Genomic DNA, 22,294 nt, shown 5'->3' on the forward strand with positions numbered 1-22,294 from the left:
GAGCTGGTACATCTCATGAAGTATTTCATTTGACTGCGTCCGAATAATTCATTTAGCAGTAAAGAAGAAATCCAGCTTTCATGGACTGAACACTAGAGTATGGAATTAGGATATTAGCAACGACAATGGCAGCCAATGGATCTAGGCTCTCTCAATAGTCGTGTCTATCAAGTTCAAGTAATGAGGCCTCAAATTAGCGCCAGTAGTCATTCCAACTGTGGAAGCGACTCTTTCGCAAGATTCCACATCACCGTTTTAATGCATCCAGCAGATCATGTAGAAATGACATAGCCAAATCGATACCCAAGCTTTGGGTATGCACATATTACTCTCATAAAAGTAGAAAGTCCCCCGGCTCAGTAATTGTCTGACATGGCCCGCCGTGTTCGGCGAGTGGCTATAGTTGAGTAATCTGACCCACCCCAACAGATCACCATCTATCTAAATCAGCTTGTTTTGAATTTGCATCTTCAGATTGCATGGTATGCCAAGAACAAGGCGCAGTCCTCTTCATAATTCAAGGTTGAGCTTTTCGAAGTCTTTGGAACTAGATTTAACAGGACAACAATGTGTAGGCTCAAAGCCTTTCATTAATTGAAATTGTTGAGGATATCCCATCCGAGCCCCCCCTTGAGCTGAAGTGCCGGAGGCGACCACTGCTGATCAGGTCTCGAATCATGGGCCAGTGCACAAGCTAGTAGGTATATGGCATTCTTTGCGACAAGCTTCGGACGATTTCCTTAGCCAATGGCCGATCTTACAGCATTCCCCGCAAACTTTTATCAATGTATAGTATCAAAATTGGTTCCGATTCTGTGCTCTTTGTTGCGATTGGCTGTTCCCTTTTATTGGCAATGCTTCACCCCGCAGGATCGAAGTCCACTATTGGGCTTTGAGCGTCGCCCATGGCCTGTCAGCGTCCGATGTTTCGCCCTGTAGTGATATATAATAACAAGCCAACGTTCATCGGCAATAATATACTTAGCAAACCTCCTATTAAAACCAATATGCCGAGTACACTATAGGGTTGCAACGTTTCGAGCCATGTGATTGCCAAGGCATATTCGAGCGCGCACGTCCAGCGATATGTGGTCATAATACAATGGCCACAAGATGTATAAAGCCAACAGATTCAGCAAGGTGTAATGACTTGCGTGTCAAGTACATCGCATCAGCATGTGGCACAGTAGCGTGATCAGTTTCTTCCTTCTCACCTCAGTCGTATCGCAGAAGACACCAGTAGACGAAGGTCTGCTGGCAGATTTCAAGCGCTATGCCACGTTTGCCTCAGCAGCATACAGCTCTAGTTGTGCCCAGCCACCGTTGGGAAGCGTCGTGGAGCAGTACTTCAGCGACATCACCACCAGCACGCAAGCTACTCTATTCAGGGACGATGCTACCGAGGAATATATCATATCGTTCCGAGGAACATCTGATGTCCAAGATTTCTTGACGGACTTGGATCAGGACCTTGTACCTTGCGTCGCACCCGGGATTGATTGCTCAGGTTGTACGGTAAGTGAAGGCCCTGGAGCGGCTGCGAGGAGCTTTCATGCGTTAGTCGCTGATGACTTATTTATGTATTCAGTGCTCTCAAGGCTATCTGCGTCAATACAATGCCGTTGCCGAAGAAGTCAAGACTGCTATTGACACCGGTCTCAGCCAGCACCCTAACTATAGCCTAACAATCACCGGACATAGCATGGGCGGCGCGCTTGCTTCACTCGGGGCAGCTTCACTGCAGGGCCAAGGTTTGAGTGTAACGCCCTACACCTACGGCCAGCCACGCACGGGTGATCAGGCCTATGCCGACTACATAGACTCGACCTTTCCAGACACCATATTCCGCGTGACTCACAAGAACGACGGCGTTCCTCAAATACCATCGCAGGATGATGGGTACCGACACCATAGCACAGAATACTGGCAAAGCGAAGACCCACCAACGATAAATGACACATTCCAATGCCAAGGACAAGAACCCACCGATTGCAACCAGAGTGAGATTGGATTTGGTATCGGTAATGATGGGAGAGGCATTAATGCAGCTCATTTGAGTTATCTGGGGGTTAGCATTGGAAATCCTCTTGACCCAAATGCAGCTTGCTGAGGTAATATCTGATTTGGTGGGTGGGTGGGTATGATGCAGGTGGGAGATAATGGGACGAAAGGACTTCAAAAAGCAAGACAAAGCAACATTTGTATGTGACGCGATGTGGTAGATCCCCGAATGTTAAAATTCCAACGCCTGACCTTGGGTAATATTGTGCCTATCTGATACCTAAGATCCAGTTAACTATGACACACGGTGCCAACCAAAAGATTGTCTCCCACCGCAGCGGCCGAGATGATTATTGGTCCGCCCGACAGATCCGGCGGCTTTGCAAGATGGGCTCGGAGCGCATTATGAAAATAATGGGGCGTGATGGTTTAGCGAACTAAATTGATCAAGACTTCAATGATTGAATTTAGGTCATTTACTAGGAAATGGATTGAGAAACCTAATTGGAACAGCCAGGCTAGGTGCTGCATCAGCTACTCAACAATAACACGGAGACGACCGGACAAAGGCTAAGCATTGAAAGGACATGATTTATTCGTACTGGCCATGTCTGGGCTAGTATAAACATCTCTATAATTCTTCTATTTCTATGGTCAGGAATGAGCCGTATCAGCGACTGCCTTTAGCGATTGTACCCGTTTCTCCAACACCTTTTGGTGTTTACGAAAGTGCGCTGCTTGTGTGAACAGTGCTTCACTTTGCTTGAATTGATAAGAGCAGTAGCCTTGAACTGGATGATTTTCTTCCCCCTCTCAATCATCGTGTTCCGGACCAAAGCTTTGGATCCCTGAAGTTCAGGAGGAAGGTTGTCCACTAGATGGATGTCCTCTAATAGAGCAGGTAGCGGGTCAGATCTGAACCTAAACTTGATAGCGAGTGAATGCCATGCTTCTTGTTTGCTTCTTGTTTGCGTCTTTTTCTAATTCTAGCACTGTTGTCATCCGCGCGAGATCTCTGTATAGATTTGTAAGCCTGCCAACCAGCTAGTGGGCTTTTTCAATTAAAAGGCAAGTGAAATACGATTAGAATATAGCATTAACGGCTGCTATAATATAGTGAATTTTATGTAAATCAACAAACATACAATAAGAATAACCTATCCATTTTCTTATAAAATTTCATAAAGACTCATGATTATATGCGACCTTCCACCCCGTTTCAATCCACCTCGCCCTTTAAAATTTGCGGTATAGCTCATGCGTCTAGCTTCAAGTTTTCAGAGTTCTTAGTAAGGCCTTTGCCCAAGGTAATTACCAGGGGGCGAATATCTAGCAACGATGTAGACACCACCGTTGGCGGCCGTAGCATTAGCCATTCCAATCTTGTTTGTAGACGACCACATGACTTGAGCTAGAAGGCGGTGTCTATCAGTATTGCCTCGAGTTCTTTAGGCTTCCGGACTCAAAAAAGGACTTACTATAATGGCCATAAGCCGCAAAATTGCCTTGGGGAATGATCTCATTATTATAGTTAGAGACTTCAGCTACCCAGCCTTGAGCGCCTTGTGTTAATGGGTATAAGACGCCGTCGGAGTTACTGTATTATGAGACCTGGTTAGTTGCGTATTCAATAGTGATATAACAAGAAAAGGGAGAAGATAGAAAGGAGATGTGACCAAAGCTAATACGTACAAAGAATAGGCCAAATTCTCTCCTTGGTTAGCTCGTTGATCGGATGTAGAATGCATAAGACTGTCAATCGACGCAAGGTGGTTGGCCCATTGCTGCGCATCCGCGGCCAAGTTGTCGTCCCAGATAAGGCTCTTTAATTCTTTTGTTAATCGTTGGTCGTTCTGAGTCTTTAATGTAGTAGCTTGGTCCGAGGAAAGAGTCGTAGGCTGCGTGGTCCTCTTCTTAACGAATCCCTCAAGAGAATTGTTAGCTACCCGTGCATTAACGTAGATTATCTGGCTGAGGACGAATAAGGGCATGAGTATGATCTTCATTTTTTAAATCGGGAGATTAATTAATGTTAGGGAATTGAGTTTGGTGAAAAGATAGTTATGTTAATTAAAGCCAAAGATAATGATTTAAGCTAGAGATTCTCAAGGTTTTATATCCCATTCAAAGAATGCGCCCTCGATATAGTGTTAAACCGGATAAGAGGCCATTTAAGACAAATAGCTACTAATCATCATATTGAATTTCTGTAAACATGTGCTTGTTAGCCTGAACATTCGTGGTTAATCCTATTGACTCGTGGTTGCCACCGGCTAAATGCAACCATAATAAGGTTCACGGGTTATTACTCGTCGAGACATTGGGGGATAATTGCGTTTTGCCTCTCTCGATATCATAGTCCACTAAATCTTCTACATCCATCGAATAGCATAGCTTTTTCCCACCAGTGCGGTATATGTTATGAATCGCGACTGGTGTTCCTTGTACCTTAGTCATTTTATTAAAAATGTCAGAAGTGTCAAAATGAAAGTCTAGCCAATAATAACGCCTCCCAGGATCTAGAAGTCTAGGGTTGAAGTAAGACATGCTTAGTTCCTTCAATTGTCTAAAAGGGTGTAAGAAATGACTTACGGCGATAAATCTGACTCGCGAAGAACATTATTGCCACGATGCATTCCCTTAAAGCGTTTGCTAAGAGTAAAGTATAGCCTCTTAAAACTAGGACTTTCATCCTCTTGCGTCAGTGGCTGAGACTAGCCTATTCTAACAGCCCGAGATCATAGACGATTTTCCTAAGATTGTTGTCAGATTCGAATACATCTCCGGGAGGAGCTTACATGTTTCCAAACTTCATCGGATGGAAAACGTGCCCTCTCGTTAGGACTTGAACGGAGTAAGTAATTTCTTAAATATATCGAATCTAGATTGTTTACTTCCGAATGTTTTAGATACTCTAGCCGACGCAAAAGGTCCTGCCGTTAGCGTTCCCATTATATCACGATACGTATAAAGTAATACGTAGCCGATCTTAATGAAATGCGTTCTCACCACGTTATATACTCGAGGCTATAATATACGCAGAGCTCGGTACACTGTGACAAGATGTACCCAAGTCCATAGTTGTGCTTTCCAAAGATTGATATTACTAGAATACAGCTAAGGAAACGGCAGTCCAACCTTTGGAAGCGCAGTTGAAGCCTGCTCAGCTGGGCCTCTCCAAAAAAACCCATGGGTTGCCAGGGTTTTGGTCCAGGTAATGCATGGCCATGGCAAACTCAACAAGGCACTGCGGGCTCTTCCTAGATCCCTCAGGTGTTCTGCCGTTTTTACTTAACCCGCCGTGGAAGCACTCGAGATGGTTGTCTGCGCCAATTAGTATTGTATGAGCTCAAAAAAATAAATGTATATATATGGAAAAGAAAAGAAAACCCCGAAAAGGAATTTGCAGCAGACTTACTGTTTACGTCCGGAGCTTGGCCTGCTCCTGCTACGGCATGGAACATCTCATGCATAAGAGCACCACTACGAGAGAAGTGTGCATCCATCAACTGGCCGCTTCGGGCCGTGGTACCGTTGATAACGTCTCCAGCCAAGTCGGTAAAGAGACTGCCACCTTGGGTCCCTCGAGGATGGCAGAGCACAAACAAACGCCTATTACCCGCCACAGGCGTAGTAAAAGCATAGGACTTTGTGCACTCCGAGCCTGGAGATCCTGGCGTGAATTTTCCTGGAACAGCAAAGGCATACCCTCCCATGGCCGGGATCCAGATGGGTACAAGCCCTTTGTCCACTATATAGGGGGTAAATGTGGGTATATCCCTGATTTTCACATTCTCCTTCTGATTCTGTGCATTCAGTCTGGTGTAAAACGAGCCATCAGGTTTTTGAACCCAGTCGGAACCCGACCTCATTTCCTGGAAGTTGTCGCCGCAGAAGAGCCACGAGTTGGCAATTGTGCCTCCTCTTCCAGTTGATGCCAACACCTTGAGGTCTCCGAACCATCCTGAAGGCTCATGTCAGTCTGCACGTCCATAAGCTGAGAGGGAGTGGCGTATGGGCTCTCAATGTTTGAAAAGGGTCACTGACGTAAAGTTTCATCAAAAGCTTGCTGGTTTTGCGGCACAAACCTACCCCCCTGGAAATTGTAAAATAACCCTATGAAGGCTCTTGCGCTGAAAGCCACATGTCTGCTGGTGGCGTAGTTATTGAGCTTGTCAACGGCCTTGCCGGCGAGGTATTCGATGTCTTTGAGCCATTTGTCAATCTGGTTCTTCTGGTCATCGGTGGAAGAACCAGCACCTCCCGCAACAAAATTGAAGTCTGCAAGGCCTCTGATGTCTAACGACTGGCCAAGCGACCGATCCAAGGGAAGGAAATAAGCCTTGACTTGCACAAGCAGAGGCACCAAGGTCAATGCCCAGTGGAAGAGCATGATGTTGGGCTTTGGAGTGCTGATCTGCGGCTGAATTAGAAAGCTGTAGAGGTCAAAGTTGATAAAGAATCATCAAGCGTAGCACCCGGCAACTGGGCACTTGGGTGTTTGGACAACAGTCTTGTCAAGTCTGAGAGCACATCATTTGCGTTTATGATGGCGATGTTGGTCCAATATCCTCAAAGGTAGTCTTCTATCCACTGCATAGACCACGTGGAATATGGTATTGTGTTGAGTCAAAACGGTAGGGCGAGGATATGTATAAGCGTCTCCAGAAGTCTCTGGGAATTACCCGACTGCGCTGTGTCTCCTAGTCTAGTCACGAGGCTTGAAATGACATGAACCAGCATCCTGAGCATGGTATACATCCTGTCAGCTTGCCAAGGCCCCAGAGTTGGGTCTATTAGCTCAATCCACCGTAAGCTGCCAAACTCAATTGAATCGCGATGTAACGCTGCGTAACGAACGCTGCGTAACGTACGCCAGCAACCAAACTATTAGTTCCTACCTTGGATAATATCCAGCTGATGTTAGGCCGAACTGTCTAGCCTTGAGGACGTTTCCTACGGCAATGTCAGCATTGCATGGGACGACATGCATGGCAGGCGATCGCGACAGGGCATGAGGCAAAAAGCCTATGCTCGATCCTTGCAGTTGCATGTCTCCACAAAGCCAGCCCTATACAAGTCAATGGCGAAAGTCTCGTGGAGCCTCGCGCGCGGAACAACAGGCTCCTCAATGAAGGGCGCTGGTTTCGATAGCATTTCCCTGCGTGCGCTGGGCAATATTGATAAAACCCTAACCCTAAGTCTCCCTCCCTGCGTCTTTGTCTTGCCTCCCTTGATGCTCTCCTCGGCCACAACCATCTCTATTCCCCCTGCGACGGAGACAATCGGCGAGGTGTGGCCGATCACGACCCAAGGCACCAATACCGTTTATACGACGGTGACCACCACGGTCATCATCACCATTCCCGAAATCACAACATCCATCATCTCATTCTCGAATGTCGAGTGGGACGGAAATGATCCGTCCGTCTGGTTTTGGTCCAGCGTTCGACCGCCCCCCATCTACTTGACCACTACCCTTGGTGGGGAGGCACTTACATGGACATACGACTTTGGCCCGTTCCCACCGGCAACTGACTCAACTGAGCCTCCGTCAACCTGGACTCCCGGGTCAACTTTGGTGCGCACCTCAATCAAGCCGAGCAGCGGCACCGCAAAGCCAACCTGCACATCCCCAAGCAAATGTGGTGAGCCGTGTGACGACTGCCCGCCAGCCGGTCGTCGCGGGCCTAAGCCGCTAAAACTGCCCTGCATCGGGTTTGGATGCTGGGACATCGGTCCTCCAGGAAGCGGCAGTGGCAGCGGTGGTGGTAGCGGCCCCGGTAACTGTATTGGGCTTGGGTGCATAAACATAGGTCCTCCAGGAGGAGGAGGAGGTAGTCCAGGAGGAGGCGGAGATAGTCTAAGTAGCTGTGCGACGCCGACAACCGTCTCTGACTGTGTCGTGCAGTGCGTCACGTCCCGGCCCTGCACGACCGATTGTTTCGGAATCATCGGCTGCGATATCACGCGTACAACAACTACCACGAACAAAGCAAACGGCACCCCGGCACCTGGCGTAGAGTTCGACGATGACGAGGACTGGGGCCCGGATGACATGAACTTTGCCAGCATGTCGGCTCTTCTGCCAGAACTTCAATCCATGATCTATGACCAATTCTCCTCGGATCGCTCTACCGGCCTGCCCGATTTGCCTACGCTCCCGCCGACGCAGGTCCCGAGCCCGACCGGTGGGGTCTGCGTTTCGAGCACGACGTGGGTTGAAGTTGGTGGGCCCAGAGGTGAAGCCACCCTCACCCATACCGAATGTGCATCTTGGACTATGCCCGACCCAGAGCCAACGGACAAGCCCACAGAGCCCGATCGTAACCATGGCTGGGTCGTGATTTCCTACTCGGAGGTGACGCTTACACAGCCCATCGGAGGCCCGTCATGGGTTCGTTCGTACAATGCCCATGCAACGACCATCGATGGCCATATTGACATTTGCGAAGACGACTCTATATTTAAAAAGACGGGCTCCGATGTAATCGCTGATGCAAAGTCTCCAGCGCAGTTGGGTCCTTTCAAAGCTCAAGGCTACGATTGCGAGTACACGGGGACCGAAGGCGGCGTAGGCACCCTCAAGTGTAATGGTCTGCCAGATGGCAAATGTGAAAGACTGGAGCAGGATGTGGTTTGTAGCCAGTCGGCGACAGCGAAGAGTTTCATTAGTTGTCGTTTCTAAACAAGATACCTAAGGGAGAATGTTAGAATAAATGATTTATTGTATATCATTCTACGTCCTTACAATTTATACCATGAGCAACACTCTCGCTAAATCTAATCTGCTACAATACACAAACAAGGACATAAAAATCAATACCCATATCGTCGAAACGCATATCACTGAGCTCAGGTTTACTGATCTGAGTAGTTTCAAGTTGGAAACATGATCCAAGCTTATGGGTGAAAGTATGCCAAATAACATCTTAGACCTGAGTCCAGCTTTTGACTTGATCGAGAAGCGTTTTGATTGAAAGCTTCGGCTTATTGGCAATGTTTTCTGGATCCTTGTCATCGTTCTGATCTTAGAAGAGGTGACTCATACGAGGCCATGGATCCTACATAGGCTGATCTTCTGCTTTTTGACGGATTGTTTGTAAACCTGAGACAAGTCTAATTGGGCCACTTTGGATAGTGAAGGGACAGGCTAATTTACAGAGCTATGACCTATATGGCCGTGGCCGAGGAATGACACAAAGAACCGTGGAGTATGGTGCAGTGGATGTGTGATTTGAGCAAAGGTGCTGTAGGGGAATCGGTGTATTGAAGTTTTCACAAGTGCTATCTTGTGCTCTTGGCGCGGCGACCACAGTTTCCGCGATTCCGCCGCTTATTGCCAAGCGAGCCCCAAGCGATCCTCTTCCCAACGAAAAGTTTGGATGGTTCAGCACGGTCTCACTGCAGGATGCAAGGTCGGGAATTCTGAAGTCGCACAATGGTACTATTTCCAAATTTATGGAAGGCCTTGGAAACAGCTCCGAAGATGTCACCGATGCTTCTGCAAAGGCCCTCTTGAGGGCGTGCGCTATGCTACCAGCCGCGATTCACGATCCCTGGCAACTCTGAGGAATCAGAAGACGCGTATGGGCCCGCACTGCAAGACGTTATACAGAATGCTTGCGAATGGGAAGAACCCGATCTGCCAAGCGTGACAAGAGAGACGGTTCTATATACGACGGGACTGGAAGCATCACCTCGCGAGTGGGAGCAGAAGTAGTTTTGAGAGGTACGACGGAGCACGAATACAACTGTCGGCTGGCATTTGCTTACCCATTCAATATGCTCGGGGCTTATGAAATCGTCCTCAAAGGACATCTTGAGGATTCTTGGGATCAAGCGGTGGTCGAAGTCCTGGGCTATGATCAAGTGCCAGCTAGCCGGGTCATACAAATGCCAACGTCGGAGGGGGCTACTTTCGGCGACTTTATCCAGCGATCTAGATCATGTACGTCCAGGAGGTTCTAGATTCGGTGCCAGCCATTAACAAAGCTGATGAGGAAATGACTGTCGGCTACCGCTTCCTGTGGAGCTCCAGAATATGGATCCTCAAAGACACGGACGACGGAGGCGTCGATTAGGGATATGCGCCTTTCCGTAGGATAAAGCGATCACTCGATAAAAAGCAAGTACGGAGTTCTCTCCTTGCTTCCAATAGCTCCAATTTCTCACAGGAGAACCCAAAACATCATGAGAGGTTGACCGAGTCCATCAAGCGTGACTTGAGACCATTAGCGAGTACAATTGCTAAGAACACAGATATTGAGCATCATGAAGGCCCTAGTAGCCGGCATAGAACAATATCACCCATACCGCATGAGACAAACATTTCGCTCTCAGAAATCGAAAAGCGTGCGCAAGAAGGTGAGGAACGACAGTTTTGGGTCAGGTCGAACATTCCCGGCAGTATATAGAAACCTGTTAACTGCCTCTCTTCAAAGTACCCGAATGGCAACCAAGGTGACGACCTCCAGACCTTGATTGCTGACACCTATCGTTATCTTATGGTCTCTTACGCATGTGGGCCGACAGAATATGACTTCAAGGTACAGACATTAAAGTCAGAGGCCTAATCCTGGGTCTGTAAGTTCTCTCTCCCCCCCCTCTCTCTGCGTGTGTGCACATCCCTACCGTCTACTCTTTCGCATTAAAGCAGGCGAAGGGAAACAAAAACCCACATTAGGAACTAAAGCTATTAATCTTCTTTACAGCTGAGAATGTCCTGAAGCTTCAATCAATACCCCGCTTCCTTACATCTATTCTCGATGGCTAGTTAGTGTCGGTGCCATCAATGGGCATGCCCTCGGTCACCTTCACTCAGCTCCCCAATCACTTCGTTGGATATTTTCTCAAAACCTTCCCCGCCTGGCAGCAATACTCGGCTTACGAGCCTGCTAGCGAGTCTCTCAAGTTCTGCGGATCCACCTAATGGACCTATGGTATGGTAGTAGCTGAGTCGACCCTCAACTCCTACAAGAAAAGTGTGAGTCAAATGAATGGTACCCGCTTGACCCAAATACCCAGTTTCCTTGTGAAAAGCTCCCTTGTATGACGAGCCAAGTCTCCGACGCATTTCATCAGAGCATCAGCCCCTTCGCGGCATCGGAAGTTAACAACATGACGGTAGCAGCTCACAGCTAACACGATGAATAGTTGTATGATCTTGAGAGACCCAGGACCGACGCGGACTTCATAACATATTGTCTCGAAACAACACAAAGCAGGGCCGAAAATGCATTCGGCGTCATCCATGAGACCATGGCGGTATTCGACTGTTATGCGCATAGCAATGTCAAAGAACACCACCAGGCAGCATATGTCGTAGTCAGAGAAGTCATAGAAAGCTACGAGAACGCATACTTAGCCGAATTTCATATCGATTTGCGGGGCTTCATGCAAAAAGCCTGGAAAGGCCCTCTGCAAAGCTCATAAGGCGCGGGTGGCCAACTTCGCCATGCTGTATACCCCGAGACATCTGACCGACTTACAAGACGTATGGGACCGCACGCGCCTGGCAGCCATAGCATCTGCTAGTGTATATGATATATGGTTTTCGACACAGATGCTGCAGCACATCAGCGGCTACCGACTGGCCATCAACCAGGGAAGTAAATTTAACTTCGACACAAGCATCTTCACATAATCTAAGAAAACAGTACACATAGTTCGTACTACGATTCCGTCGGAGAACCTTTCCATTCTGTGCCATTCTAGTAGTCTTTGTGATGCACGTCAAATTGCGGGTAAAGGAAGGTATTTGTTTCCACTTGGGGGAAGAATCACCTGAGCAGAAAGACCTGCCAGTATTAAACATATGAGGGAAAGCTTTATCAGCCGCCAAATTCTTTTATAGGACCAACCTACTATTGACACCATACACAAGAGCACCACAAGGCACACTTAAACGTTGCGCCTTGTGGGCAGCTTTTAAAACTCTTGGTCACAAAGCAATCACCAGTAATATATAAATACGGCTATGCAGCGTCACAGTCAGCCGTCTACGTCGCCAAAATACTAATACCACTTGATTCGTGGCTGGACATATTTGCGTTAAATTCAATTTGAACCTCCAAAGCTCCAGCTTTGTAAATGCCAGACCGTTTTCCACTCTCTGTGACTCGTTGCCACGTGTTGGTCCAATGGAAAAACTGTGTTTATCATGGTCTTGAAATCCACAATCATCGTGAAATCATCAGAAAATAATAATAAAGTCTATCAATAATGCCATATCGTTGAATTCTTTGACCAATGTTTTAATTCTTGTGCCCTCTGGATTGTTTGCCGCCATATTCATGACGGCTATCAAAGTTGCACGAATGTCCTTTAAGATAAAAATAGTCAGCCCGCATCCCTCGACTATATCTAGAGCTTCCGCGCACCGTCACCCCTTATGTTTGAGCAGATGGATCTATCAGTTTATACAAGACTATTGAGAAGTAAACACGAGACTTCAATAGTAAAACTTGTTAAGATCGTCATGACGTTGGAAACTGCAGCTGGCCTACCTAGACGATTCAAGCAGGGTTTCAGGAATTAATGTCGAAATATATCCAGACATCTTCTCAGACGCGCCAAAGATAACAAAACGTCCAGAGGAACAGTATTGGAATCTCATTTCTTTTTGGATATTAAGGAGGAATGAGTCGGCTCCCAGGTACTCCGAAACCATGGTGGTTCTCTATAGCCTCCATTTGGCTTGTTCTGGCTGAAAAAGACTCATCTGAAATTGATCGTGGCAGGATAAACACGGCAGATCGGCGTCCGAAAGCACGCCGTGATCACGGATGACGTTCGGTCGTGGACTTTGCTGTATATGCGGTGATGATTGGACACCTTTCTACGGGTATCATCCAGTCTGTGGAAGAGCTCATCATTGATCCTATTAACATCATTTACCTGTAGATCTATAATATCGGCGGTTTGCTCAAATGAACGCGGGGATGGAGACTGGGCGAAGGGATTGCGCCAAGATCCTATACCACAACCCCGTAGCGGCTAAGGCATGAAGATTGCTGGACAAAGATATCCAAGACCTTCTTATCTTGACAACAAGGTGGTTTCGAAAGTTCTACACGCAGTGTTTGCTCGTCAATGACAGACGAAATACAGTCGAGAACTTAGCCAGATGGAGTCGACCACGCTCCCAAAGAAGCAAACCATAGAGCTTCAACTACTTGATTGGCTACGGAAACTTCTTTGCGAGCCTGAGGTTCAAGTTTGGTATGCCTATTCCGCTATAGCGCTCCTAATCCATTCCCGCGCTCGGACACACATTCTCTTTCCAGTCTTCGGCTAATATTAAAAACGGGCGCATCTCAATTTGCCTTCTGGACGGCAGATATTCTGATACTTCTAACTGGCGCTAAGGATTGGTTAATGACATCTGTGAAATGTATAAGTACATCATGGATTGAGAATGGTACCAACTTGCTCAGTTAGGTATGCTGATGAACATCTATGACGCGTTTTTCACGTACAATTACGATGAATCTAGTACACGATGATCACCATACTCACATGGAAGCCCTTGCCACGCACGCCCACTGTGATAATCTAAAACACTCCTCCAACTCCCCCGGCAATTCTTTCTTGGAACAAATTGTGGATTAGAAGCGCTACCACCTTAGGACTGAGATGCCAAATACAGTATTTATAATGATCTAGTAGCTCAAAATAAAAAGCACTTGCATCTGAGTTTTCAATAGAGTCCTAGGCACAATTGGGTAGATCGTTTCTGGCCGTCTTATTACTGGTGAATTTCGTCGCAAGAGCTTATCATTTCCTTTGTAGGACGTGTAGTTCGACTCGTAACTTGTTGTGGTAAACGCAGCATGGCATCAACTCGCGTAGATTTACAATAGCTACGGCCGACTAGGCTCACTTTACATAATCTCTTACAGGAACACTTTGTTGCAGTTTGTGAGCGTTTCCAACATATGGCTCTCAAGATGACAGAACCATATTATGGCAAGTCGTCTTAAATTCGTACAAGGAGCCTAGGTCGCCACTATGATGTGCGATAAAAGCCCAAAAAGATATATGTGTAGGGGAGGGGGTAGACTAATATGTACATACTTAACCAGTCCCGCAAGCAAACTCCCGATACTCGGTGGAGATAATCTTAGCTTCTTGAAGATAAGGATCGAAAAACTCCTCATTTGTCAATCTCGAACTTAGAAAATAATCATCCTGACGTTATTCACCACTAACACGTCATTAGGGCTTGCTAATGATAGTTCAAGAAAATGGACTATATAAATTCTTTCATTACAAATACGATCGGATACTTTCTATCTATATCTCCCTCTCAGTTAACTAATAGGATAAGGTAGTCTACAAATGCTAGGAATAAGTGAACACTATAACTAATCGCTTGAAAATCGTATACTTAATTTAGTTTTATAGTAAGATAAGTAAGCAGAGATTGAGTGAACAGTCTCGTGGTATTCCTAAGTTCAGGCATACTTCCAAGACCACCCCGAAGAACTATATAGCAAAACCAAAAATACGTCCCAGATTCAAATGCAATAAAGGTCATTATCTGTAACAATAACAACCATCTACTACATAGATCAATGTATCGGAAATGAAAGGATCGGCCGGACATAGTTAAACTTTGTACCTGGACCGTTCTTGAAACCACTATCGTCCACCTTCATATGGTCCACTGAACCTATTTGGTAATATTGGCAGATACGATATAATCGATGTTATCCATCAGAGTAACTCCGAGCTGCCTAATACTCTCGTAGGTTGTTGTTATAACAACCCGACTGACGCCCTTGAAGGTGTTGTCGAATCTAGCTTGGATCATATTTGCCCGGAGGGACAAGGCAGGTGGAGTGAAGATAAATTGCTCGAAGCCGATACGCTTGCCAGTACCGTCATAGCCACCAACGGCGATCTTGCAATTAATGGGGGCCGAGACAACGTTATCAACGGTGCCAAGAACGCAGCCGAACCACAAACTGTTGAGATCGAAACTCACAGCGTTCGAGCCGGCATACGTTGTCGTAATGGCAGCTCCCACGCCACCGAGCGGAACAATCGGAAGCCCTACCGTGTTTTGCCTACTGTAGGGCACCACGCCTGAGATAATATCACCGTCAACTCCAACTCCTGCTTTTATAAGTGCTAAAATGACATGTGTTAGTCGTACTGCTCAAACTGTGGTTGGGTTTAATCTAGATACATACTCATCCCCTGAAAATTAAGCCCCTTGTAAACGCCTAGGGCAGTCTTTGGACCACTCTGCGGGGTGCGATCTTCGAAAGTTGCGAGAACTGGGACAATCCTAATAGTGCGAAGTTCGATGCTATGCTTCTCGAGATCCAGATCGCGTGCCTCAAGATCTAGCTGCTCCGGGAAAGTGTAATGGATAGGCTCTGCTTTCAAGGCAGTGGTAGCCATCAAGACTAGAGTAATAATAGACTTGAACATCTTGAAACGATTTATGATGATGATGATGGTTGTGAAGTTATTATTTGTTGAATGTGGATAAGTGAGGTGATGTCTGAACTGTGATCTCTGTGATATATGGATAGTGAACGTCTTTTATAGACGATTCGAAAATATCAAATGGCTTTATAACGACCAAGATAGACGTGGTTGTTATTCTTCACCATGAAATGATGAATCCTGTACAAAATCAAGAGAAATGGACGACACTAATATGACGATTCAATTATGATAATAGTGCAGAGAAGTGAGACCATTTAGTTTTTCGGCAGCTAACCCTTTCTTTTGGTGGCTATAACGTTTACATTTCACACATCCTGTTCAGTAGTAACTAACCATTCCTAAGATGAGGCATTTATTCACGATTCGAGGGATTGCGAGTAGTCAGAACATATTCCGACTCGAAAAGATTAGTTCTTGAGAGAAATGGAAGCCTTTATAGAAATGGCCAAAATTTTACAGTCAAGTGAATTAGTCACTCTCGAGATAGGTATATCCCGTGCTTCCTAGTTATACCATGTCAAAAATCATATATTGTCCTTTACTCCTACATCAACGAAACTCAAGTTTTCCAGCAACCCGAAGCTAAGGTTAGCGTCACCTGAGCCTTGAATTCCTGCAGATGTTGAAACTTATTTAGGAATTGTAGACAATTTCATGTAGGTAGATATTAAGATTAGCGTTAAGGTTCAGTAATCAACAAGTTCCCACGATCTGACGCAGTATTAAGCAGTCTTTCACAAAGAAAAATATTCTAGATTCCTGGGGTTTCAGAGATGAGCTAGTTCCCGCTCGTGTGCCGTCCCAAGCAGGATCGTTACCGATTGATCGTGACACTTTGGTTGTAATTTTGACTCTGTATGACAGTATGATTCCGAAAAAGAAACCACCACATACATTAGGCCTTCACATTTCAAATATCATTTTAATTAAAATAAAATAAAACCTCCACAATCTAGTTGTATGCTCTCCTAAGACAATTGAAAGACTTTTAACACCAGGCCTTAGCTTTAGCGTAAGCGCCAGACGGCTCCACTGTATTAATGAGTACCCTAGGTATAGTATATTAGACCTGTTAACTTCCTAGTCCTCGATCCGGACTAAGGCGAACTAATACGACCGGTAACTTGTATGGCATGTAATGAAAGCTTTATTTCCAGTAGTTATTTTTGCCGGAATCACTTTTCCCTACACCCCTCCGAGAAACAAATAGTGGTATATGACCCAATGATAGCCCTAAGCACTTATGGCTTTCTTCCTTCAGCTCTCTTTTCTATTCAATCAATCTACTTACACTCGTTTCAATTTCACCTAAACAAAGTCGAGACACAGGCTGTAGGTTCCATTTTATTTCAAAGATTCAATAATCGAAATTCTTTTTTTCTCCTTCTTCTTTGCATATCTTTCATTCAATTGTTCCCCTCCGCGTGAAACTTTATTGTCCCTAATATTTGAAGTTCACTACTAGCGTCGTGAATATGCTAATCCTGGAAATAGGCATGGGTGCCTGGATCACAAAACGTATTAAGAGACGATGCCAGTCCGATTACCCCATTAGCGGTGGCTACGACACTGGCTGTGGCTGTGGATACGGCCACCACTAAGACTCGGCTAGATTTTGTCATCGTCAATCCTGCGGCTAACAGTTAGGGGAGGGGCCGGTGATATGCGGGCCGACGCCGTTTTCGCCTATGACTTTGGTAATTTAAACTCAGATCCAAGATCAGGCATAGTAATTCCATATTGTCTACCGTACTCAACCAGCTCTTCAGGCGTGATATTTGAGGATAAGGCAGGGGAAAAGCCGGATACTACAGCATATAGCGCGCGATATCTTCTGTCTAGCTGTTCGAAACTCCCATAAATTCTCTGCTTCCGTGGCAGAGGTTTTTCACACTCAATTCCCATATCGATACAGTTCTGGCAAGCTGGTAAGTTATCCTCCTCCTCGCCGTCGTTAGGCCTGATCTTTGGCTCCGTTCGAAGACATTTATGTTTTTTAACCTTGTAGGCATCATAGCTGAGATTCGTGCGCTTCTTTGTAAAACTGGTACTCGCCTCCTCGCTCTAGCATTCTCTCTATGTTGGGCTTCTATTCAATTTGGAATGTCATAGAACTTGGACCATTTGCGTGTGGTTAAGGTTTGGTGAGCGTCTTCTGTTGATGAAGATGGGCTGAAAATAAGAAGGGTTGGTGGAATAGTCGCGAATAAGGAAGGGTCACCTCGTCCTCGGCCAGAGCCTAGCAGTGGCTCGAGACTGTTACCTATAGTGCAATAGATATCCACCATTGAATTAGCGATCTCTATTTCCTAAACTTGAAGCGAATATAATAACACTCTCCTTTAGGCGCGTGAAATAAAGGGTTATGAATGTGTAACGATGATTACCGTTTACCTTGGTATCGGCGTTAGACATACACATGTCGCCTACATGTTGAGATTTTGGAGTCTCACCTTTTGTCACTCACTCTAGGTGTCTTCGACTTCCTTAGGAGGAGTCTGATCAACTATGAACACTGTATTGCGTGTGGCTAATTATACAACTTAGAGGCTTATACAGACACAAGCCGGTGAAAGCTAAAATAGTCGTCTTGCTGCTTCATCAAAATATTGTCCTTGATTGTAGGAAATCAGATAATTGGCTAACTGTGCACTAGTTCATAATAACACTATTACGCTGAATTGGTATAGTAAGAGTGGAAGTTATTCATACTAAGCTGGAGCTCTCTGCAATACCGTGAACTCGAATTGTTTCCAAGACTTTTTGTACAATTTTCTTTCCCAGTCCATGTAACCAGGCTTTCTTCAGGCAGAGATTGGTTAAATGAGTATACATATATAAAAACGGATCATAGGACAAGTTTCAATGGAATATTATAACGAGCATCAATGTAAGAATGGCTAAACTTCTTCATGCTACAAGTGTCTTTTTGAAAGGGAACAAGAAGGGAAAAGGAAACCCTGGTATTACGCCACCAGCATCCTAATGGCGATGACGGTCAAAGGTTTACTGGGACGTGAAAGTTCCTAGGACATTGTCTCAAGCCACGCAGTTATCTGGCCTGATTATATGCAACCTTCCCTGGCATTGTGAAACATTGTCTCTTTTTTGCGATGAATATTGTTCTATTGAGTACCTACGGATTTCAGAGAAATGAGGGTGGTATCTGAGCCATCTTGTAGATTCGGTGGCGTACTAGTGACCCACAAAGTATACGCGAGCTGACAAAGCTTTTGGACTTGAAGTACGGTAACCAAGAATGCACTATTGTACGAATCGATTCTCTAAAAATGCTGTAACAGAGGGAGACTGTTGGCGACTTATAAGAACTATACTCCAGCCTGGGTAGATAAATTTGCACCTCGACCTGGTTGAACAATCAACAGAGTAACGTTTCTCGCTTTCAAGAAAATGATCAGGTCGTCGTAAATGGAAGATATTGCAATTGCTCGATCCACGTACCAGCTGAGGCCGCAGAGGCGGGAAATAACGCTTCCACTGGTTAGCGCTCGTTTGTGTGAAGAAAACACGTATCAAGGACGGGGAAAAAACAGTGTTGCCCAAGTATGTCGTCGTTGCGCCACCTGCAAATCGGGGTGGTGGAACTAAATATTGCTAGTAATTGTCGGGACTAGTGCTGTAATACATTCACGCTTTGTTCTAACAGCAGCCGACGAAATAGCAGCTTTTGTCCTCCGGAGTACACTCCATAATAAATGTCGTATTTACTATAGTTTGCTCACAGTGACTCAAGCCGCCCACAGGGAACTTCGAAAACAAAACAGATTTCAAACTCCGCCGAGGGGGATGGTCCTTGCTTCTTGCCCGTCTGCAATGAAACATTCATAATCGTGACGCGAAAACTGCAAGACCTTGATCGGTTATACCGATGTGGAGGTGCATGACCCGTCCTGGATTTGCTTTTGCTCGTGAAGTTGCAGTATTTGCTAAGCTACAGCTATGGTAGCAATTTTCGTGTAAAGACATTCTCGTGATTTTTTATCTATGACCTGGTCGGATGATGTCTCGTTTTCTGTATTTACGTAACGTGGAAGCAGATGATCGGCGCCGCAAATTGCAGAAGACAAGTGATCTCAAACAAGATATACTGGGTGTATGCGGATAACCCCGCAGTGTTCGCCTCAGCCGTCAGAATCCACTGGCACCTCCCAAATCTTCCCGTTCTCGATGGAGATCTTGCTCCTCAATTCGCCTGCTGATCCCCTGATGCGTCTATATTTGCACATTAGCCAACGGGCCATGACACCAACCATGAATGTTAGTTTGACGACACTAGCGTTTGTCCGGATCTTGATCTGAGTCGTGTCCTTCTTTTCAACATTCTGCCTCCTGCGACGACAAGATAGGCTGCTCTGCCCAAAGTTATTGCACATCATTCATTAGGGTCGTATACAATTGCAGTGGTGCAAGGCGCACTCTAGCATGTTTTTTGCATCTTATTGACAAGCCCAGCCCAGCCTAAATTCAAATACTCAGAAGATCTGGACATTAGGATGCAGAATATTCAACTGTTAGATCATAATGGTTGCCTAGTGCCACCAGATAGGAAAATGCCTGAGGTGCACGGTCCACCCTTATTAGATAGCCTTCAGGGATCCCTTAGAATAGCTGAGGAACCACGCCACTGAAAAACACTCTACTGAGGATCAATATACATACATTTGATCATTATCACGATCCTACAGAGTAGTGACGTCCATCACATAGACTCCATTTGTTAAACGCCTTCCAAGTCAGACACTTATTCGATCAATTCCACGAGTGCTCAGAGACAAATGAGGACAGCTTCAAAATGCGCAGGTAGCCGCAGCAGCATAGAACGTTGCGCATGCTAGTAAGTAACGACACAATTGTACGAACACCTGAGCAGGCTATCCATTGATGAAGATACTTGTCCAAAGTACCCTTAATACGAGACTTCCTGTTCCGGACCTGGAAGAGTAGGGATGTTGAGACAAGTCGTGAGCTGTGGTGTTTGCAGTCACTTCTCCGTTGGTGCTTGGTCAAGCATCCTCCGAAGAACATCTATATAAAGTGAGCAAAGATGCCCGGAAATGTTGAATCCAACGGAGCTGAAGTCTCAAGTGTCATTCCGAGAGTGGATGTGATTAGGGCGAGACAGACTAAGAGGACGAAGAAAAGGACATAGCCGAGAAATACACATCCACCGACAATAGTACAAGCAGCCTCAGCAAGGCCATAAGGAATTATGATCCCATGACTCCGTATCGGCTGAAAAGAAATAAGGCTAAGAGGGCGTGCCATGCTTGTCAAAAAGCACATCTCAGTTGTGGTAAGTTCGTACTCCATGACCAACCTTTTCTATATTTTATTTTCGCCTTTACCTTCCGACCGGAACCGTCCTAGTTGTATTTGTCAATAATTTTCGACGTGCCATATTGTCTGTCTTTGATGACTTAAATCCTTAACTAAACCATTCCAGAGGATGAGAGACCATGTCAGCGATGTGTCAAGCGCGGTCTTGCCGACACTTGTCAATATGTTGTGCGCAGAAGGGTAAAGTATCTTTTTATTACGCCTCATGAGGTGACGATGCCGTTTCGATACTGAAACACCCGTTCGATATGTTCTAGGCCAAACCGTCTCGAGCATTGGGAGAGATTAGGTTCCCCCATTGATCAAGGTACAACTGACATTTGGGGAGCAAGGCTAAGCACGTTGACTACGAACAAGAAGTTGACGTCAATCTCTTAGGGTACTTGGAAGCTTGAATCCCTTCATTCAAGGTGGTATTAGTGGCAGTGGATTCAATTTGGAAGTTTTTCCGTTCGTATGACATTGCCAAATCGTCCATATCTGCTAATCGTACCAGTTATCACAAACACGAAGGTTCGATGATAATATAGAGTGAAAGTCGTTCGGTTGTCGATGAGAATTGAATTATGACGTGATTTGAAGCTTCACTTTAGGCCCTTCAAAGCAGCGCTGATTCAGGATTTTTTTTACTTAAGTTGAGATATCCTAGAAACAATATAGTTGTGATACTCACTAAGTGGAATGATTGATGCCGCGAGAGTGAGCAACCAAGCACACTTGATGGTTGTCTCTAGGAAACACATGCCCCACGACAGATCGACGTAGTACAGCATGGCTTCTGTAATATAATAAGCATAATCCGTTGACATAAGTCGTCATGAACCAGTCATCACCATCAGTTGAGAACGTGACAAGGCATGATGCTTTGAAAGGATACAGAATTTATTAGATCTGGGCTAACCCCAAATGTTCAGTATTTACCCTTGCTAGACTCATCGTAGAAAACCAGGTTCGTTTTCATATGTACCAATTACCTTCTGGATTGGTGTCCTATGCAATGCGAATCCGTCACCTTCTGTTTTTTCTTTAAATATCAGATTTTGAGGCAATAAGACGACATATTGTCCTTCGTTTTATGTCAAACTAACTTATCCCGTAATAATGGAACCGTACACGTGAACCGGTCTGACCACTGGGTTTGTCGCAGCCTCTGTGACGGAATAATCGCGTCATATTTACACCAATGCACCGCTAGTGCAAGGGATACCGAGAAATGCATGTCTTGATTGGAGCACTCGCTCAATTGGCATTGTGAGAATGGAATGGAAAGGAATGGAATGAATCTAGGCGGGAAGGGATGTCTCTCCTTCGTCTCATTCTCGAATGCAGCGTGGGGCTGGCAGTAAATATCCCTCTGGGATTGATGAGTAGTCTTAACTACCGGGGTACATGCGCCGTGATCTCAATGCAGTGGGCTGTTGGCTATATAGTGGCGTACTTCATCACGAATGGGGACGCAGGATCGGGGAAG

General features: G+C 45.7%; 7 protein-coding genes across 7 annotated transcripts; 3 read left to right on the forward strand and 4 right to left on the reverse strand.

Moving 5' to 3' along the window:
* Positions 1-1,176: 1,176 nt before the first annotated feature.
* On the forward strand, positions 1,177-2,110 carry BKA67DRAFT_659092 (Alpha/Beta hydrolase protein; the record flags this gene model as incomplete). Its single annotated transcript, XM_046107396.1, has 2 exons — positions 1,177-1,515; positions 1,589-2,110. 2 exons carry the CDS (start codon positions 1,177-1,179, stop codon positions 2,108-2,110), a joined length of 861 nt encoding a protein of 286 aa, XP_045959094.1.
* Positions 2,111-3,296: 1,186 nt separating this feature from the next.
* Positions 3,297-3,902, reverse strand: BKA67DRAFT_491144 (CAP domain-containing protein; the record flags this gene model as incomplete). Its single annotated transcript, XM_046096977.1, has 3 exons — positions 3,297-3,412; positions 3,480-3,598; positions 3,694-3,902. Coding segments are annotated over 3 exons (444 nt in total), but the record flags the coding sequence as incomplete, so codon positions are not given.
* Positions 3,903-5,164: 1,262 nt separating this feature from the next.
* On the reverse strand, positions 5,165-6,394 carry BKA67DRAFT_659094 (uncharacterized protein; the record flags this gene model as incomplete). The annotated part of the gene is made up of 3 exons (XM_046107397.1): positions 5,165-5,325; positions 5,420-5,965; positions 6,094-6,394. The coding sequence occupies 3 exons, from the start codon at positions 6,392-6,394 to the stop codon at positions 5,165-5,167; spliced, it is 1,008 nt and encodes a 335-aa protein (XP_045959096.1).
* A 594-nt stretch (positions 6,395-6,988) lies between these two features.
* Positions 6,989-8,689, forward strand: BKA67DRAFT_536121 (uncharacterized protein; the record flags this gene model as incomplete). Its single annotated transcript, XM_046100109.1, has 1 exon — positions 6,989-8,689. One exon carries the CDS (start codon positions 6,989-6,991, stop codon positions 8,687-8,689), a length of 1,701 nt encoding a protein of 566 aa, XP_045959097.1.
* Positions 8,690-10,945: 2,256 nt separating this feature from the next.
* Positions 10,946-11,436, forward strand: BKA67DRAFT_536122 (uncharacterized protein; the record flags this gene model as incomplete). The annotated part of the gene is made up of 2 exons (XM_046100110.1): positions 10,946-10,987; positions 11,158-11,436. The coding sequence occupies 2 exons, from the start codon at positions 10,946-10,948 to the stop codon at positions 11,434-11,436; spliced, it is 321 nt and encodes a 106-aa protein (XP_045959098.1).
* A 3,241-nt stretch (positions 11,437-14,677) lies between these two features.
* BKA67DRAFT_659096 (uncharacterized protein) lies at positions 14,678-15,414 on the reverse strand (the record flags this gene model as incomplete). Its single annotated transcript, XM_046107398.1, has 2 exons — positions 14,678-15,138; positions 15,201-15,414. The coding sequence occupies 2 exons, from the start codon at positions 15,412-15,414 to the stop codon at positions 14,678-14,680; spliced, it is 675 nt and encodes a 224-aa protein (XP_045959099.1).
* Positions 15,415-17,088: 1,674 nt separating this feature from the next.
* Positions 17,089-17,763, reverse strand: BKA67DRAFT_566301 (uncharacterized protein). The gene is made up of 2 exons (XM_046102882.1): positions 17,474-17,763; positions 17,089-17,393 (listed from the first exon to the last, which is right to left on the reverse strand). The coding sequence occupies exons 1-2, from the start codon at positions 17,478-17,480 to the stop codon at positions 17,152-17,154; spliced, it is 249 nt and encodes an 82-aa protein (XP_045959100.1). The 5' UTR covers positions 17,481-17,763; the 3' UTR covers positions 17,089-17,151.
* Between the last annotated feature and the right edge of the window lie 4,531 nt (positions 17,764-22,294).

The sequence above is a fragment of the Truncatella angustata genome (genome assembly GCF_020726525.1).
Source record: "Truncatella angustata strain MPI-SDFR-AT-0073 chromosome Unknown BKA67scaffold_4, whole genome shotgun sequence".
NCBI lineage: Eukaryota > Fungi > Ascomycota > Sordariomycetes > Amphisphaeriales > Sporocadaceae > Truncatella > Truncatella angustata.